This window comes from Psittacula echo (assembly GCF_963264785.1).
Source record: "Psittacula echo genome assembly, chromosome: 17".
NCBI classification, from domain to species: Eukaryota; Metazoa; Chordata; class Aves; order Psittaciformes; family Psittacidae; genus Psittacula; species Psittacula echo.
Genome location: NC_137753.1, coordinates 1,685,840 through 1,705,529, shown reverse-complemented (window position 1 = coordinate 1,705,529; position 19,690 = coordinate 1,685,840). Strand labels below are relative to the sequence as shown.

General features: G+C 43.6%; 2 protein-coding genes across 2 annotated transcripts; one reads left to right on the top strand and one right to left on the bottom strand.

Moving 5' to 3' along the window:
* Window positions 1-2,679: 2,679 nt before the first annotated feature.
* On the bottom strand, window positions 2,680-5,297 carry DFFB (DNA fragmentation factor subunit beta; the record flags this gene model as incomplete). The annotated part of the gene is given in 6 exon segments (XM_080631021.1): window positions 2,680-2,893; window positions 3,355-3,455; window positions 3,644-3,817; window positions 3,976-4,055; window positions 4,711-5,143; window positions 5,145-5,297. Coding segments are annotated over 6 exon segments (1,140 nt in total). The 5' UTR covers window positions 5,283-5,297.
* On the top strand, window positions 4,717-19,193 carry CEP104 (centrosomal protein 104). Its single transcript, XM_080631019.1, has 22 exons — window positions 4,717-4,817; window positions 5,994-6,158; window positions 6,661-6,834; window positions 7,131-7,269; window positions 7,909-7,974; window positions 8,354-8,430; window positions 8,596-8,764; window positions 8,957-9,115; window positions 9,716-9,964; window positions 10,805-11,008; window positions 11,539-11,706; window positions 12,359-12,532; window positions 13,104-13,280; window positions 13,574-13,780; window positions 14,121-14,237; window positions 14,406-14,442; window positions 14,961-15,042; window positions 15,453-15,561; window positions 15,863-16,001; window positions 16,250-16,317; window positions 16,734-16,815; window positions 17,980-19,193. Exons 2-22 carry the CDS (start codon window positions 6,046-6,048, stop codon window positions 18,114-18,116), a joined length of 2,847 nt encoding a protein of 948 aa, XP_080487145.1. The 5' UTR covers window positions 4,717-4,817; window positions 5,994-6,045; the 3' UTR covers window positions 18,117-19,193.
* Window positions 19,194-19,690: the final 497 nt, after the last annotated feature.

Below are 19,690 nucleotides of genomic sequence, written 5' to 3'. Positions count from 1 at the left end.
ACCCTTTCTCTTTGCAACCACGTGATGCTGCTTGGCTGTTGCTAACATAAGGTGTCTGCGTTTGCCTTTTCTCGGAGAGAGAAGTGGTGGAGTTTGTTTTTGTGGAGTTGGCAGATAACAGGATTCTCCCACAGTTGTCTGGGGCTAAGATTGACTGAATTGTCAGTGATTTGGAAAGAAATTGTAACTGAGCATTTTACCACTAATGTTTAGGAAAAAACCTGGGAAAATGGAAGTTCTCAGAGCTTGCTTATGATTTTGAGGCCCTGCCTAGGGTGAACACTTGGTCTCACTCCTTTTTCAGAAATAGCCAATTAAAACAGGTTAGAACAAGTTCCTTTTGCTATGAATTCTGTGATGTCTGCCTTTGCAGCATCCTATTAGTAATGCAGCCAGTCGACTCCGCAGAACCAAGAGGGGCACCAGCCTCTGTTGTGTGTTGCACTGTTTGTATCTAAACCAGAACCAGTTAAACCTCTGAAATGCTGTTCTGCTGGCCAAATTAAATACGTGGATTCAGTGTGAGGGCAGCAATGGTAATCTCTGGAAGTCAAGTAGTTCTTATTGCATGTCAGTTCTCTTAATAACCACCACATGAAGCTGGCTGCCTGCCTCTTCCACCAGACCAGCTGTGGGCACTGCCTGTGGCAACATAGGCAGTATTTTCCGTTGACTTCCTAGGGTTAGGAATAGGGATTTTGCACACAAATGCATCAGTGGTGATAAAGGAGGAATAAAACTGCTCAGTGTGAGGCTTGATCTGTAGGTGAGTGAGTATTGCCCGCTAAGGATGGGGGCAGCCCACCACGTTTGTTGTTCTAGCCTGCATTTGTACTCAGTAATGAGTCATTTCAGATGGTTTCAGAACTGTGAACTCCCCCAGTGTTTATGATAATATGTCTTTGAAAGTGTGATTACGCGATAAGCTCCCAGATCTTTATTGTTACAGTTTCTTCTCCTTTTCTATAAAATATAGAGAAAATGTTATCAGCAGATGGTTTAAATAAATATTAATTTCTACAGCTACAGCCTGTTAAACATTCAAAAGTTGTAAGTCAAACAAATTGTATATGCATGACATGTTAATTTATTCACATTTCCACTCCAGCTGATGCATTGTTTCTGTCAATGATATTTCTTGGCTCCTTTTCACTCTTAATTCTTTAGCACAGAGAAATCTAATTTTTTAATAGCATATTCATGGTTCTCAGCACAACTCCAGCTTGAAGCAGCTCTCCCAGCCTGCCTTAAATGCTTTATTTGCTGCTGACTCTTTCTAGCAAATATGGCTTCGCACACAGACATTTGGGGTTGTTTCAGCACTCCGCAAAACAGTGATTCTCAGTTTGTAGGAAGTGCATCGTACAGATGACAACTGTTTTGTCATCAGGGCCTTAGCTGTGATGCCATCCCCAATGTCAAACCAGTGCAGTGAGTGTTTGTATCTTGGGTACCAGTGACGTATAGTCAGTAAGGTGATGTAGAAGAATCGATTCAGTGCATTGGTTTTAAAAACCCTGTATTTAAAATGCTCCTACTTAATTTTTACATTGAAATGTTTGAGGGGGGCTGAGTAGTTGTTTGCAGCTTGCTACTCTCTTTAGTAAAGCTCCTGTATTTCCACGACATGGTAGGTCATGGCTCACCCATCAGTAACACCTCTACACTGTTCTGTGTACTAGCTTGGGTTTACTCAGGTAGGGAAGAGAACCAAGAATATGGGGAGAAAGAGAGTGAAGTTATTTACAGTCAGCAGCTAGTGCTCTACTGGCAATCTCCCTGTGCTCAGCCTTTCCATCCTGAATTGCCATGCTATGTTACACCTCATTAACCACTCCTGCTCCTCTGCTTCGCCGTAACCACACAGGAAAATGGTGTCAATTTTTTAATATGAAAAATTCCCATCATTTACACTGACAGTCCCTATAAGTTCAGTTGCTGTCAGCTGGTATTTAAAAAATCAAGTAAAAATTGATCCATTTGTATTTTGTTACCTGAGGTAGGAAGTGTTTTACAAAGGCAGTATTCTCTGGAGCACCAGGTAAAACTGATTATGCAGTTACTTTCTTTGTGTTGCTTCAAGCAAACTCAAGCTACAGAAGCAGAAACAGAAAGGAGAGAGACACCAGTGGGGAAGATGCCAAAGAACCAAGGTGGCAGAAGCAAAGATGTGCCATGTCCTTGCTCTTCAGCAGCAAGAGTGGTCATGCATAAGCGTGGGTGTTTCAGCACAGAAGAGCCAGCAACTCTGTCACTGAACCACCCTTTAGCACACCTGAAATACAGTGGTTATCACCTGGAAAAGGCATGGAGAAGAATTATCTTAAAGTACTCTGTTTGGCTTAAAGTTCAGAGGAAAGCACATCTAAAATTAGTTTTTTGGACCTATGTTTGTCATGGCTAGAGAGGCAGTAGAGCTTAATCCCTGTCAGCCTCTGGTCTCAGTTTTATACTGACTTACATCTGTATTTTAACAGTGTGATGGAAGGCGGGCTTGTAGTGAGAAGGCAGGAGAGCAGAATTAAGCATGAGGTACCTGTATGTTTTGTGAGATGGCAGCTGAATTACTCAGCAAGTCCCTTTTGGCAGGGACTCTGAAATAAGTCCTTCAGCAAACTAGAGCTATTCAAAACCAACGTGATTTTGAAGGAAGCAGAAGTCACTTCCAGAGATGCACTATCAAATCCTGTGGTTGTGCTTGCTTCTCCTGTAAATTTTAGTTTTGTCACAGCTGAGGTTATGATTGGTTTTCTTATGGCAAGCAATGTGTACAAGTTTTAAATTATCCACAGTAAACAGCAGCTGATAGAAGTATTCCCAGTTCACTTCCCTTCCATCTTGTGTTTTGACAGCTTCTGCCAGTTCTGGGACAACAGCACGTTTCTTCTCTATTCTTCAGTGCACAAAAGAGAAAACAATATTGCTGTTAAAGGCTTTTTTTTATAATAATTGAGCATCCATCTTCCTTTCAGAGGCAGGCAGAATGTGAATTCCTTCACTGTAACTAGGCTTCCCAACGCCAGGAAATTTAGCACATCCTGTTTGCTTCACAACTGCACAATGCCTGAAAACAGGTCTGAGGGTTTGCCAGAGAGGAGTCCCCACAAAGGGGGACGTGGTGAGGAGGGGTATGTTCTCTACAAGGAAAATCTGAACAGAAGCAAAGCAGCTAATGAGAGACAGCATTATCACCTGCCTTCAGGATTTTATGTCATGAGAAGCAGCTGCAGCACCCAAGCATCTTTATCACAGTGTGCTCAGCACAGCTAACTGCACAGTGGGGTGAGTAAAGACTCTGGCTGTTCCTTTCCTGCCTAAGATGAAGGGCGGTTTGGATTAATGCTTTGTACATACATGTGATCGAGATTCCAGGTACTGAAGAGGATTCTGCTCTCCCTGTTACTGTAGGGGTTGATGGAATGCTTACACGGGCATTCATCTCTGTCAAAGGGTCCCTATAAAACAAGAGGTTGCCCTGCTCATCACAACTGACTCAAGATAGATCACCCACACCATTGCCCTCCCAAGATCAATATCACACTGTGTGCATATCCAGCTAACTTCTTCCTTCCTCTGCTGTCACTGTAAGTCATAGTGCTGCTTGCTGGAACCAAGACTCTGCTTTAGAAAGGGCTGGACTCACCTGACAAGAGAACCACCCCTCTGTGGTGCACAGGCGGGCTGCTTCCTCCTCCTCCCTTCTGTCAAAGTAGCACCCATTGTATTTCACAGATTTCAGTTTATCTGCCATCATGTCAATGATCCTTTTATACTCATCTCTTGCTGTAGGATGAACATTTGAAATAAAGCTGCTAACCTAGAGAAGGGAAAAACACCAAACCAATCATTCCTTGGTGCCTGTAGCAGCATGAAGCTCTTTTCTACAATCACTATGTCATACTATAGAAGTCTTTTATATGTGATCACAGAATTAACTTGCATCTTGAAAATAAGGTCTTCAACAGAACCTTTTACCTCTTTCATGTAGCTCCGTATTCTGCTTTCACAACTGTATCGCATGTAGCTTGACTTGTTCTTAAAGCGAGGCTCTAGACCTAAAGGGAGTTAAGTGTGTTGTAACTTAGTTACTGTTAGTGCAGGGCTTCTGCCTTCCCCCTTCCTTCCAAACTCCCTATGTGCAGATGTTTTTGTTCCCATTTTCGTTTTACTGGGTCAGGACTACCCTGATCTTAGTGTTTGAAAGCCCACCCAGAGCACCAGCTCTGAGAGCAGTAGCCGATGTTATAGCTGTTACTTGCTAAAGAGATTGTGAAAAGAAAGCAATTGTTCAGGAAGAACCACAACAACGACTTGGGAAGGGGAAGGGCAGCTTGTGAAGGGGGTTGAAAGAAAATAATAAAGCAAGGTTAGCTGGTACCTGCAATTAGCAGGATGCTAGTAGCAAATCGTTAACAGATTGTAAATGCACACCTGTACTAATGGGGAAAACAATGTATTCCAGATGCTCTATCTGTTGTATAGAGCAACAGGGAACACTTGAGTGGTTTTAACCATTTTCTGATGCTAAATATGTATATATTGTACAGAAACCTTGAAAATGTGATCACTACTCCCCTGACAGGGTACCAAACCGCTCCAGCCAGAATTGCTCCCACATTTTTAAACGATCATAGAATGACTCTACTCCAAGAACAGCAGGACTGACAGAACTGAGTGTCTCCAGCAGCTCCCTGCAGTCACTGGACGCACCTTCAAACCACTTCTCATCCTCCTCCTTGTCCTCGGCCAGGATGTTCTCGCTGAGGTTGTGGATGAGATCCGCCAGCAGCCTCTGCCTCCTGGGAGCCCGCTCATCGGTGAGCAGCTTCCGAGCGGCCTCCACCACGGCCTCCCGCTGGGTGCAGAAGGCGGCGAGGAAGCGCTCGATATCGCTGGCACCTGCGATAAGGACGAAGCGGCGCCGGCTGAGCGGCCGGTCCCGGGCACTACCCCACCTCCCAGCCCCGGTGCACTCACAGCCATGCCAGGCCTCCCCTGGTCCCAGCAGCACCAGCTCGGTCTGCGGCGGCAGGGCGCGGAAGTAGCTCTCAGTCAGCTCCGTCCCGTCCTCATAGAGGCAGAGGCGGCTGCCTGGCAAGGGAAGCTGCCCCGCGGGCGGGTGAGGCCGGGCTGGACCAATGCCCCGCGCCGCGGCCCCCGGCCCGCACCTGCAGCAGCCGGCAGCTCTTCCGGAGCAGCCCGCGCAGGCTCGCGGCCGCCACCCCGAACTTCTGCGGGGCGCCGCGCCCGCGCACCCGGAAAGCGCGGAGCGGCTCCGCCATCCCCCGGCTCCGCCATCCCCCGGCGCCGCTCCCGCCGCGCAGGCGCCCCAAGCGGAGGAGACGGCTCCAGCCCGGCCCGGACGGACGCGCATGCGCGGCGTTGGGCGCGGCGTTGCCATGAGACCCGGCGGTGAGGCTGCGCTGAGGCAAGTGGGGCCTGCTACGGCCTGGCCGCTTCTCCATTGCTCCTCCCGCTCCCTCCGGCCGGGCAGAGCCAACCCCGAGGGCCCCGCGGCTTTGTCCGCGGTTTGGCCGTTCCCCCGAGCCGGCGGGGTGGCGCCGCGGCCTGTGCTGCAGCGGCCGGGGGTAGCGGGAGGAGGAGGAGGAGGGAGGGGGCCGAAATTGGTGCTGTGATAGCACCGCGGTACCGGGGTAGGGGTAGTGGTGGTCTCTGATGCTTGTCTTTCCCGTTGTTCCTTCCCTGTGCCGTCCCTGTCAGCAGCCCAGGTGTGTGCATAGCTGTGGAAAGGTGCTAAATTGACCCAGTTCTTTATTGCCTAATTTTTATAACTATGGCAAACTGTTACATAAGTTAACTAACCCTCATTGTGTTAAGTGCAAGCAAAATGCTCAGCATAAGAACATGGTGTGGTTTATGGTGCTGATATTATAAAGAAAACTTAGATTTGTCATCATCATCTGCTGACTTGACGGCCCACGGGACTAACTCTTTGACTGCAGTGTTTCAGTGTTCTTCTCTTGCCCTTCCAGGGATTACCTTAAGCTTGAAACACCGTGGCTTTGACTGGCTCACGTCCGCAGGATGCCCCACAAGATCGGGTTTATAGTTGTTAGCTCATCAGGGCACGAAGATGGCTTCAGCGCGAAGGAGCTGATGGTTCACGCACCAACAGTGAATGGATGGCGATCACCCAGGTATCTCAAGGGTTGGGACATGCACGCACTGGGTTTAAAATAAGCAGATGATGTACCGTGTCAGGGTAGTCACAGCATCCCAGGCCAAACTGATGATAAACCAACCCAAAGAAGTTACTTTAATCCCATGGAATCCTTATCTTGGAGGGAAAAAAGTGCCTTGGTTACCACCTAAAAGCATCACATTCCATTTAAATAAAGTTATTTGAAAGAAGGAAAGGGAATTGTTTGTATTCTTGTCAGTTTTGGAGCTGGCAACTGCTTTGACTTAGTATTAAAAATCCAGTCTTCTCAGAGTATTCTCTAGACATGTATGGACACCTTAACACACACATGCGTGCAGTGAAGTGAAAAGTGTTTCTCCTCCTTGGTTTCTTTTAATGATATTTGTAATGCTGACGTAAGTGATAATAACGTTGGAAAGCTTTGTTATTAAATGTTACTCAAGTTGGAAGTGAAATCATCTATAAAAGGATGATTCAGAAATCGTGTGTGTTTTCAGACTCTGTCAGTATCCACAGGAAATTGTTCTGCAGTTGGTGGAGAGATGTCGAATACGAAAGCTGCAGTTGCTTGCTCACCAGTACATGATTTCAAGCAAAATTGAGTTCTACATCAGCGAAAGCTTGCCTGAATACTTTGCTCCTTATCAGTCAGAGAGATTTCACAGACTAGGGTAAGTAAGACAGCTCTAAATGGTTTTATTACCTTAATCAAAAGGTCTTCAGGAGGAAATAATGTGCAATAATATGGCTACAGCGTGCTGGAAGCAGCAAAGGGATTCTGTACTTGCTTAGGTGGGTAACAAAGCTGAAGATATAGGTGTAAGAGACACAAATAGTATTGACAGGTCACAGCACATGTTTCACTTATGAGTTTTAAACCTTATCAAATTCCTCACCTGAGGAGCAAAGATCCAGCTGTGTATGTGTACAGTTCCTCTGCTTACTTGTTACATTTTCCTTCTCTCAGTTATGTTCCTCTCTCGGACAATGAAAAGACTGATTTCAAAGCACGAGAGTTAAAGTCGGTGTACATGGATGCAGTTGGCCAGTACCTGAAGCTGATTTTCCATAAAAATTATGTCAATAAATACAACTTATATGGTCAGGTGAGTTATGAGTCCTTACTTGGTAACCCACATGACACTTCAGTTGTACAGAACAGACAATTGAAATCAGTTAGATCTATATTTGGTTTCTTTTAAACCAGAAAATACAAGCAAGAGGTTCGAAGTGGCTTGGAATCATGACCAAGTGCATGCAACTTACCCAGAACAAACAAGTCAAGTGCCTATTCCATTACTGCCTTTTGTCCTGAGTTGTAGACAGCACATGAAGCTCTGCTCTGAGGACAAAGTGCTTCCTCTGAGAGCAGCTTTGTGGTCCTTACAAAGGCACTCTTAGTCTATAGAATCTGAGGTGATGTTAAGTGAAGGTATTGTACAGCCACCCTGATACAGAAGCAAGCAATACCTACCTCAGTTCTACAGTGAGTCTCTTCCCTTTCATCCCAGACCAGGAAAGGCAACAACGATGGCTGTGCAATGTGGTCTGGAGACTTGGTAATAAATTTTTAATGGAGCATGAAGTACATTTGGCACTTAGTGCTGTTCTTTGCTTCCATATCACTCTGGAGAACACCAGCTCCATTTTTTGTCTTTTTGTTCCCTTTTTTTTATTTCAGTTTTCATAAGATATGGAAAAAGTAATGACCTTATGCATTTACGTTTGCTTTAAATCTATCCCAGGTCGCCCTAGTAGCTATAAACATTATTGGAGATCCAGCAGACTACAGTAATGACAGCACTAACAGTGTAAGTGCAAAGCAGCCGTGTCTTTTTACTGTTGCTACATGTGTTCAGTTACAGGGTTCCTGGGGTAATGGAGTGCGGCTTTCTTCTGCTGGTTTTGTGCTGTAGCAGAGCTGCTATGTGTTAATTATTTATTTTCTTTAATGTTTTAATGATGTTCTCAAGAATGGAGCCTAATATGTGGGTATTAAAAATACAGTCGTTTGGAACATTTGCACTTTCAGCCTCTCCAAATTCTCTTGTCTCAGGATACCCCAGAACATATAACAAGGGTTATAATTTACATTGCTTATGTCTATTGTGGCAAGTCAGAATCTCTGTCCTGAACATGCTTGATGTTGATGAATGCGCACTAAGATATTTCTTCTTTCCCCTTACAAAGCCTTCCAGAGAGAAGCTGATAGATCAATACTTAGGAATTAAATCAGATGATCCTGCCTTAGATGGAACTTACCTCGGGTAAGGATGTTCTTTTGTGTATACCCTGGCAAAACATCTTGGACTAAAGTAGTTCTCGGTCCCTCTGTTTTGTTAGTTCCCTGCTAGTGGAAAGAGAAGACATACGCTCAGCCTGGCTTATTCTGGATGAACTGAAAGTTTAATTTATTCCTCTTATATCTTCAGGAAACGAGACTCCATGTCACCTCTGGATGATCTGGCTTTTGACATGTACCAGGATCCGGAAGTCGCTCAGATAATACGTAGACTGGATGAGAAAAAGCGGGAAGCTGTCCATCACGAACGCTATGATTACGCCAAGAAACTCAAACAAGCTATTGCAGACCTGCAGAAGGTATTGTGGAAAGGCTCTTTGTCTCTTAAGCCAAACAGTGTTCCAGCAGCCTATTAGAGACCCTTGTGTTCATGTGGAATCATAATGGTTTCCAGTATATTTTCAAAGAGTAATTTTAAGAGCAGATAGTTTAATTGAATAATATAGGTACAGTAATGTTATTCCAAACTAGCCTGCTATGCTGTCTGCTAGGTAGGGGAAAGACTTGGGAGGTACGAGGTGGAGAAGCGCTGTGCTGTGGAGAAAGAGGATTATGATCTTGCTAAAAAGAAGAAACAGCAAATGGAAGCGTATCGCCTGAAGGTGTATCAGCAGCTGGAGCTCCATGACCTTCTGGATGCAGAGCTGATGGTGGGTACCATTATTCTCAATTCAAGAGGCTTGGTGTAAAGAGAAGTGGCAGAGCAGCCTAATAGAGTCAAAGAATAAGAGTTGGTACACTGGTATTTTATGACAATTAGGTGAGGATTTTAAGTTTTCTATGTGGGCTTCCCTAACCAAAGACTTGCATTTTATGAACATGTTCAATTCTCCATAAACTACATTACATTGGACTGTTGAGATCTCAAGCAAATGCCATAAGAGTCCCAAACGTTTTGCAGAATTTGAGGGCTACCTGATGCAGATGAGTAAGAAACTCTCATATTTTGAAGGGATATAACAGGCTTGTGCTGGCATCAAGGCTGACCAGACAGAATTAATGGGATAAGATATGTATAGTTTTATATCGTTCTTGGAACAAGAAGCTTTATCATCTCCTGACACTCATCCACACAGAATTATTTCCTGATTCACAAAGCTGCATCCAGTGGCAATGATTACACATCTCTGAGTGGGGTCTGACAGTTACCTGAAAGCAGCAGAATCTTGGTGACTGTCAGATTTGGGGCTGTGCCAACCCTGATTTTAGATCATTGTCAGCCTTGCTTTGCAAAATTTTCCTTTTCTCAGATTCGAAAACCATCTGAATTGCCTTTGGAGCCTATGACTTACACTGACAATCTTCAGCGCACCGAAGTTGCAACTTCACCTCCTTGTGAGCACACAGAGCCCCCTAAAGGAGAGTCGTGGAGGGCAGAGCCTCTGCCGGAAGAGAGGTCAGCAGATCCCGCTGCTGCTGAGCCTGTTGTTCCCCATCAGTCCCCTCCTCCTCATGAGACTCATCCCACAACCTCTAGGGAAGTGTTTCCCAAGGAAAATGTGAGTAGTGTACCTCTGTTGCTGCAGAAATCTGTCAGAGCAAGTGATTGTGCATTCAGCCTTCAAAACAAGGGGTTTGTGGTTATTCTCATGGCTTATATATTACCTCAAATCAACCCTGCTAATAATTGGCATTGGTCTTTGTTCCCGAATATCTTTGGAAGCTTCTGGAAATGTTCATCGAGATTGAGGCAAAAAGAGATTGATTATATCTGATTTACAAACAGATGACTGGAAGCTAATAGACATTAAATGACTATTCAGGGGTTGTGTATCCAGTACAGTGGAAGCTGAATTCTGCTTGCTCCATTAGTGGCTTAATAAATCTTCTGAGAGATCAGGTCAGATGAATCTACAGTAGCAAGGGCATTTGCTGGAATGTGGTTGTGGTGTCGTATCTAAGGAGAGGAAGAAAATCACAGTGTCTGGTTAGCTTAATCTTTAGGTTTTGCTGCTCCTGCTTTTGGCAAAGCTAAGAAAGACGTGTTGTCTCTAGTAGCAGCAATACTTGCTCTTACCAGGATATTGACTTAGTTAACAAATAAAGCTTTATGACTTGCTGGCTTCCTATCAGCAGGTGATTTCTTCTGTACGTGCATGCACTTCCACAGAAGACATTTTGTGTGTTATTGTACTCTGTAGACAAGAAATAAGTTTCATCCACAGGCACTGATTCCATTTCTTCATGATGTTTTTATGAGAACTACAACACCTGGATGTAATTGTAAAGCAATACTGCTTTAATGAGGGAAAAATGCATTGAAATCCAGTTAATTTGTGATGAAACAACTTCACATCTAAGTCATTTCTAGAGCAGCAACTTTTTTTCTTCTCTGTTAGGTTCAGTTTTTACCTTATGATGAGACACCTCTTCCAGCCATCTGGAGACAATCTGATGGAGCCATCGCGTACCTTGAGCCGGGGATGGCTGAAGAGTATATTGATGATACTCCAAGAAGTGGCATTACTGGGGAACCAGAACCCTTAAGTGAGAAGGCACTGAGGGAGGCCAGCCCTGCTGTTGAAGTGTTTGGAGACGCTTTGGTAAAGAACACCAAAATGAGCCCATAGATTACTGTGATCTGTGTGGAGTTAATTTGATACACACTCTGTCAGCAAACACCTACTGATGTTCACTTTGTTCAGAGCTGTTACTTAAAAATCTGAGATTAAAAGTTGACCTTGGACATATGGGTGCCTGTTTGCAATGTTTGTATGGTGCTGTAGCTTTTATGATTGACTACTTGATAAGCTATTAAGCAGACAGTATGTGGTAGACTGCTTTTGGGTATGGACCCTACCAGAATACCCATAACTTGCCACTGTCTATTGTAGGGAGAGAAGCCATTGCTGTGCAGGGAATGGATCCTTGAGCCTGACCTGTTAATCCATTTCCCTCGAAGTTTCTCAAATATCTGAGCTTTTAATAAAAGCCAGATTCCTGTTGGAAACACCTGGGGATTTCATGCTGAAGTTCGTGTGTTCTTTTGAGGCAGTTCCTGTATATTAATGTTGAGTAAATATTGAAATATCAGCACTGACATTTTAAGAGGGGAAACTTGTTCTGTGCTCAGGTTTCAGGAGCATTTTCCAAAACCTGGTCATATCGAGAAGATGCATTGCTTGCTGTGTACAAGAAGCTGATGGAAGTGTCAGTAACCACTCCAAAGGAGGACTTAAAGAACATGCTGAGGGCTGCCATTTTCCTTGTGAGGAGAGCCATCAAAGACATAGTGCCTTCGGTACGTTGTGGTATGTTGGGTAAGAAATGCTCCAGTGCAGATCTAGCAGCCAAAATTGTAGAACCATGTGGTTAAGATGCTTTGAACAAATAGTTTGTAGAACTACTGTTAAGTTTAAACTAAAAACAAACCAACAAGCAAACAAGCCCATCCAGACCCCCAAAACAAGTGGAATGTCAGCTTTTAGTTGGGCCCAAGGACTGGGCAATGTCTGTCATTCAGCAGCACAGAAAATACTGCCCTGGGCTGGGTAATGAGCTTGAGGAACTACTGCTGCTACAATAAATGCGTAGTGTGGTTGATCCTGTTTGTTTTTATCAAGTTGAAATAGAGCAATGAAGTAACCTGTAGTTTCCAGCCTGAGAGACTGCAGTCAGCCTAAGGAGCCTTAGGCTTCAAATAAACCTTAAACAAGAAAAAGAGAAAAAACTCAAGAGCTGTGTTTCTCTTTATAAGAAGCCTTTCACCTAAGCCCTAGCAACATGTTTTCTGGGAGAGAGGTATCCGAAGTAGCTTCTATTAGAGGTGTCACTGTAAATCTAGACTCCTATTGCTGCTGTTCTTTAGTACAGAGAAGATTCTACAATACTGTCTGAACACAGGGATCTGTGTGCTATTTTTGTTCAGTGTTCTCTTGTTCTTTTTAACTTAGGTTTTTCAAGCATCCCTGAAACTTCTAAAAATGATCATTACCCAGTATATACCGAAACATAAACTGGGAAAGCTGGAGACTTCTCATTGTGTGGAAAAAACGCTGCCAAATTTGCTTTCTAGAACAGGAGACTCTTCATCCCGTCTTCGCCTTGTGGCTTCTAACTTCATTCAGGTCAGTGTTTTACTTCAAATTATGGTTTGATTTGCATTAAGAATGTCACAGGGCTCACAGGTAGGTAGGTAACATCTAACCAGGCTTGACTTTGAGATCAGAGTTTGCTGCTGTGAAGGATGATGCCGAATATTCAAGGCAAAGCGGTAGAACCAACTTGGCATCTTTGCAGTGTGTTTTCCAGCTGTTTACGCCCAGCAGTGTCAGGACTTTGTATCCTCTGTAACACTTCTTGTCTACCTTCTCATATAGCTCAGTGTAAGATCAGCTCTTGAAACGTTTCTCACAGTGCAGTTCTATAACTCATCTGAGCATGTCTAAGACTTTATTATTTCTCAGTAGCTTTCTCCCTGATGCCAAAAGCGAAACCAAACCTTGGGATAATCTTCTCTTTAAAACCTTTGCAAGCAGCTTCTGGCTGCTAAAGTAACAAATAAGCAGCTACTTCTTATGGCAGACTTATTTTATTTTACTTGTTACAAGTAACTTAGAATATAACTATTTTGCAAAGACTGTTAACTTCCCTAGTTCAGCATTCCTACATGCACACTGCCTCTCTGCATGTTTCTAGGAAATGGCACTGTGCAGTGAGGTCAAACCTCTTCAGATTGTTCCAGTTCATTTGGTTCAACCATTAAAACCCAACTCCGCAACACATCTGGCGATGAGTCAAGTGGAATTAGTGCAATGCCTCTTGAGAGACCTGGGAACTGAAAACTCCGGGTTTACCATCAGCAATGTCATGAAGGTAGGAGCCTGAGCTTACAGCACAGGAAGCTTTTTCTGTTGCTGTCTTATTGGGGCTGCCTGTTTTGGAGTGTTTGGTGGATTACTGAAGAGAAGTTGAGCCTCTTGGAGGTGACAACAGACAATCCTGTGAGGAAACAAGATTCCAATATGGGGAAAGAGAATCTCTGTGTCAGGAAGTGTTTGTAAAAACCTGTTTGCTTGAAGATTGCTGCCACTGCAGTGAAATAATAGACTAATAAAGAAGTCCTTAAAAAATGTGGGGAAATAGAGCCTTATTATTATTATGTTCAGTTTGCAACAGGAGCTTTGGAACACCGAGTTTATGAAGTCCGCGATGTGGCATTGCGAATTATCTTTGACATGTACAGGAAGCACAGGGCTGCTGTACTGGAATATCTGCCTCCAGATGATGCAACCATTCGTAAGACTGTTCTCTATAAAACACTCTTTGATGGATTCACCAAAATAGATGGCAAACTTTCTGAAGCTGAAATCAGGGTACGTAATCAGATTGCAGACCCACACAGCTATTTTAAACATTGCATCCAACTGAGCAAAACACTGATTTCACAGCTCTATTAGACACTGGATGACATGTGTAGCAGAGCATCATAAGGTGTGCTGTTAACACATTGTAGTACACACTATAGTAGTAGTGCTATCTTTCAGGTAGGACAGAGGAATTCAGGAAGAAGGAGGTGTTGCTGTAGCAACATTTAACCGTGCAGGGTATTTCTTGTTGCATTGACTATTTGTTCCACATTGATGTGTTTTGCAGTCTCTTCAATATGAGAGATGGTTCAAAATCTTGCGTAACTGAAAGACTGTTTCTTGACAGGCACAGAGAAAGGCAGTAAGAGAGGAAGCAGAGAAACAGAAGAAGGAAGAAATGAAAGTCCTGCAAGGTCAGCTGGCAGCTCTGAAGGAGATGCAAGCAGAAGTTCAACTTGGAAAGGTGAGTACCTGAGAGATTTGCTGTAGGACCAGAAGCACAAGCGTTGTAATGCATTGGTTCTGCTTCTAAGGTTTTAATGACAGAGAAAAATCAGAATATAATGTGTTCTCCCTGGCAGGCATCACAGTCAGTAAGTACATTTCTGACTTAAATTTCTTTGTTCAATAGGAAAAAGACTCTGACTTGCAGAAGCTAAAGGCTCAAGGTAGGTAGTTTTTAATACTGTTAAGAAACGTGCAGATGTTTTTAAGCGTTAAGAAATGCGGAGATGCTTCAAGATGTCTTTGAAACACTGTAGGTGCTTAATAGATTATTGAATTATCTTATTTAAAATCATGCCAGAGTGCTTCAGGTTGGCTGGGTCTCAACCTGCCATAGAGGAAACCAGTAAGTTCAGGGAAGAAAAATTGCCACCAGCTAGCCAGTTAATTTCTAATAACAATTAATATGGCTTGAAACCACTTTAGATTTCTCCCCAACCTGAGGTAGATCATCTACTACATGTAAAAATCACCACTGAAGTATTTTACTGTTGTAAATGACTGAAGCAGTAGTTTCCCAATTGCCTGCAGGTACATTGGCTTTTGGTGCTTGTTACCACGATGGTGATGGTGTGCTTCTGCTCAGTGTTTTTGCTGGGAAGATGCAGAGAAGCAGTATTTCTAGGCATGCGTGAAAGTGAATTACAATGTGATCTTGGTTTTAATAGTTCTCTTTTTACAGGTTACCAGGTAAAGGAAAGCCCACAGTCTGCAACAGTGGAGATTCCAGACAATCGTTCCTCTGTTGCAAATTACTTGGATAAGTAAGTTAGATGAGCAGCTTCCAATCACCTTAAGCACTTGGTATAACCTGCAAGCTAATAATGTTTTTTCAGTGGATCAAAGATGTACTGTAGCTGTCGTGTGTAGTGTAGGATATAAGGACTCAGAGGAAGCATTAGAAAACTCTGGAGCCATGACGGCCAGTCTCAGTGAGCTGTTCTCAGTGCTTCTGGGGAATTACATCTTTCTACGTGAGCAAATGCTTCACAGTTGTAGTTACCATAAATTATGTGATAGTATCTGTACATGCCCTAACGCATCATAAGCACTGTGTAAAGAAAATAAGGTGTACCGAGACAGTAGCTGTTATTCAGAATAGCTTCCAACAGAAGCAGCAGTATTCCTCCATTTCAGTCTGTGATGTTACTGATGCTTGTATTTTTTTCCTCAGCTTATGTATTTTTTGTGGTGAAAGGGACGAATCCTTCACAGAGGAAGGCTTGGATCTCCATTACTGGAAACACTGCTGTATGTTAACCAGATGTGAGCACTGCAAACAGGTTAGCCATAAACTTTCTGGAGCTACTACAAGACATTAACTGTTGTTATTCTGGTTTTAAGGTGCTATAAGATATATTTAATGCTGAGGTAGTCAAATGCTGAACACAAGTGTGATCTTGGGTAGCACTTTTTGAACAGAGCAGCATTATAAATTGTATTAATGGACTAAAATTTCATTTTCCCTGTGCCATTTTGGAAAGTGAGATTTAACTTCCAAAAATCACATAAGCAGAGTTTTAAATACTCCTCTTTTACTCAGCACAGCACAAGGCTCACTGGGTGCCTCTTGCTCCATTGCAGGTGGTGGAAATAGCCAGCCTGACAGAGCACTTGTTGACTGATTGTGATAAAAAGGACAGCTTTGGGAAATGCCAACGGTGTGGTGAGGCCCTTCCAAAAGATGAGTTGCCCAAACATATTAAGAGCAAGACTTGCAATTGTGAGTAGCTTCAAACAGGAAGGTTGAACTTCAAAGGTCAAGCCCAAATGATTAAGCCCCATCGTTCCTTTTGATCTTATTTCAGTGTAGATGATTAAACACAGGACTTTGAGAGCAGTTAATGATAAAAGGGGTGGAGCTGGTTTAGCCATGGAGTAGTTTTACACTCTTTGTTGTGCAGCTTCTCCTCTTGTATTTGAACTTAGCCTGTCTTTGCAATTTGTGCACTATTTTTCTCATCATTTCAGCTGCCAAGCCAGAACACGTGGCAAACCATTGCCCATTGTGCCATGACAACTTTCCTCCAGGAGAGGAGGTAAGATGCCTTCCAGACTGCTCTGATGTTATGTCACTGGGGCTGAATTCATGTCCTCTTCTAACACTGCCTTATACCAATGACTTCAGAACTTGCCTTGAAGAACTTTCGTGCTGTTCCCTGCTGCTGCTTAATGCTGGGAAATCTCTGGCACATCCAAAGTGTGCTTTCAGCAACTGAAAGTATCTGTTGGTATCATATCAAGATTTGGATATCTTAATTTCTATTTCACGTAGCCATAAGGTGCATAAGATGCTTTTATGAGTGAGCAGATTCAAGCGCTGTGCACAAAAAGGTCTGTTCACAACCCTGGTTTTCCTCATGGTTTCAACGTCTATGTGCATACATAGTGACTACCTAAGAGCTTGGCTGATTTTGCTGGTGTTGTAGTATCACTTCTTTTTGATTGACTTCAGGGCTGGAAATCTCACTTGATGGGCTGTAAAATGAATCAGCGGAGGCTCTCCATCTTAAATAAAACTCTTCTGGTGCAGCCTGGTAAGATACTGTTTTATGATAATAACTATTATGCTTTTTACTGTGTTCCTTTTACTTAAGAGAAGTGTTTCATCCTTGAGATCAGACTCTTACTACTTGTTCAACTCAGTTTTTTACATAACCTAACCTAACTACAGCATACTCAGGGAGCGAACTCTCAAAATCATTCCATAACAATCCTGTTTCAAACCAAGGCATTAGCTCAGTTGGTTGGGGAGCTGGTGTATTTGATCAGTTTGGGGCTTTTTCTGCATGACAGTACAACTGTGAATAGAACCATCAGTGTGATAGGAAACAGTTAACATTCTGGCAAGCTCCTGAACGCTGACACAGAGAATTGAGAGCCCAATTTAGCTTGTAATGTCCAATCAGAGGATGCTAATCTAATCCTAATTACGAGATGAATTGAATAGTTAGTGCTGTGTACTGCTTTTCCTTTGCCATTCAGACCCAGGAGCTAGGCAGAATCTATGATTGTGCAGCTTCTTCACCAACAGAGAGAAATTGATGCTGATGTCAGGTGGCTTTTTTTAACACTCATCTCTATTTATGAAGCAAAATCCTTTTCTTTCCTGGACACAGAAGTTAAACAAGCTATTTTCCCTGCCTGCAGCACCAAAACTCTCTTGGTCAGTAACATCCAGAGCCTTTCCTCCTTCAGACTTTTCTCAGAGTTCTTTAGTCCGCTGCATGTTCAGGTCATTGCTAGAGTTAACCTCCTGTGTCTGGTATTTGCTTTGCTCATACCTGCATTTCACAGCTACTCCAGCATCCTGGGCAGAACCTTCTCAGCTCTGCTAAGTGAATGTGGTTAAAGTCAACAGTTCCAGTCTCAGACTGGACATACAATCATGTCTGGCTATCTGTCTTCTATTTGCTTGTGAGAATGCTAGTTAGTTTGCTGCTGCTTAGAATTTGGAAACACAGAAGGAACTTAAATCCTGCCTGGATACAGCTGAAACTCCAGAGCAATTTTCTAGAGCTAGGAAAAGAACCCTGACCATTTAGTCCTGTGAGATGCACCTCAGACCGGATGCCCACCAACTTTTAGTTGCCAGTATCAGTCATTCAGACTTCATAGTTCTTGAGAATCAAAATGGTAGATAAAATTAAAGGCTGGGACCAGATGTCCTTTCAATAACAACTTGTATTTTCTCTTCACAGGCAAAACGGGTGGCCAGTATTTAAGGAAACCAGGTCCTCCACGAGCAAAAGCTCGATCTCCCATTATAGGAAGCAAGATCCCAATCCCAAGAGGGAGCCCAAATAAAATCAGTGGCAAAACATACACAAAGCGATGACAGGACAAGTATTTTTTCCTTTGGCTTATAGTAGTTATTTAAAAGGTGTGGGAAATTCGTATCATCTTATTTGTTTGACTCCACGGGCCTGTTGAGCAGCGCTTGCCTAGTCTGATAACCACAGCACTGTGTCAGCTGCCTGTGCAGCACAGTGGCTTTCTCCTAGAAATGCTGACATTGGAAACACACAGATATTTTGGGATGGATCCAGCCTGCCACGTTCCCTGCTGGCCCAAAGCAGGCTGGGCATTGGTCTCTGGTTTCTCATAGTAAACTCTCTCCCTGATGAGAGTGGTGGTAATGCACTTTGCTCTTGTTTCTAACACCAGAGTCTGTAATTTGATGAATTCAAGCATATTGTTAATGTCACGAATTAGCACCAAAGGAAAAAGCCAAAGGGCTGGTTGGATATAGCCATATGACCTGCCAGCACATGGACGTGAAGTGGCTGGTCTCTGTGGCCTCTTGCTGCACACCAAGTGCCTTAGGCCTCTTGACCACAGGGTTAAGTTCAACCCTAAGAGTGCCCTTTGGTTAATGAGAGTGTCCCCACAGAGCTACTGTTGCTATCAAAGTCATTCTTTATAACCTCCCAGCTCATTCCAAAATATACCCCAAGAAATGGCCCCTTAAAGAAAAGAAAAGCTTAGTGGGGCCCTGGAAAGCCTGACTTAGCCGTTTAGACCTTTTCTCCTGCTTTAGTGTGCTCACTCACTTCTAAATCCAAAATTATATCCAGATAATTCTAAATGCTGAGTTTCTCCAGTTAGATCTTGATTAAAATAAGCATGTGACCATTTAACAGCTTTGCAGAGAACAAATTCTGCTCAGGCACAATGTGTCGAGCTTCGTCCCTAAAGCAAGGATCCTGATGTTTCAACCTGTAACACTTAGGCCAGAGCTTTCCAGGGCAGAATTCACTGGTGGCCCGTGTCACTGCAGGTACAAGGATGGGTGAGGATGGTGACAGACCTTTTGGGGTTGGGGTTTTTGCTACCATGGAGTGAATTTTGTATGTTCTGCACTGATTTTGTAATACGCTCGGTTTCTAGTTTGTGTGCAGCCTCTCTGCGAGAGAACGGGTGTCACAGGTAGATCAGTGTGCTTGTATGGAAACCTTTATATAGTTTCTTTAACTCTTCCAAATTATATATATCAATAAATATATGTACATGAGGAATATATATTAACATATGTGTGGTTTTATTTCTGCTTTAGTGACACAAGTTCCTATTTGAGAACCTGATTCCTTATGCAGGCAAAATGCACGTTGATCTTGCTTGGGGATCAGCACTTGTGATGGGCTGTGAGCTGTGCCCCGAGCACCCTCCCTTTTGGACATCAAACTGTGAGCTTTTCCCTGTGTAGGTCACTGGAAAAGCCCCGTTAGCAAAGGCCTGCTGTGTGTTTTGGGTTGGCCAGTGCAGTGTATTGGATCTTGAAGCTGTGGCTGCCCCATCCCTGGCAGTGTTCAAGGCCAGGTTGGACACAGGGGCTTGAAGCAAGCTGCTCTAGTGGAAGGTGTCCCTGTCTGTGGCAGGGGTTGGAGCTGGTTCAGCTTTAAGATCCTTTCA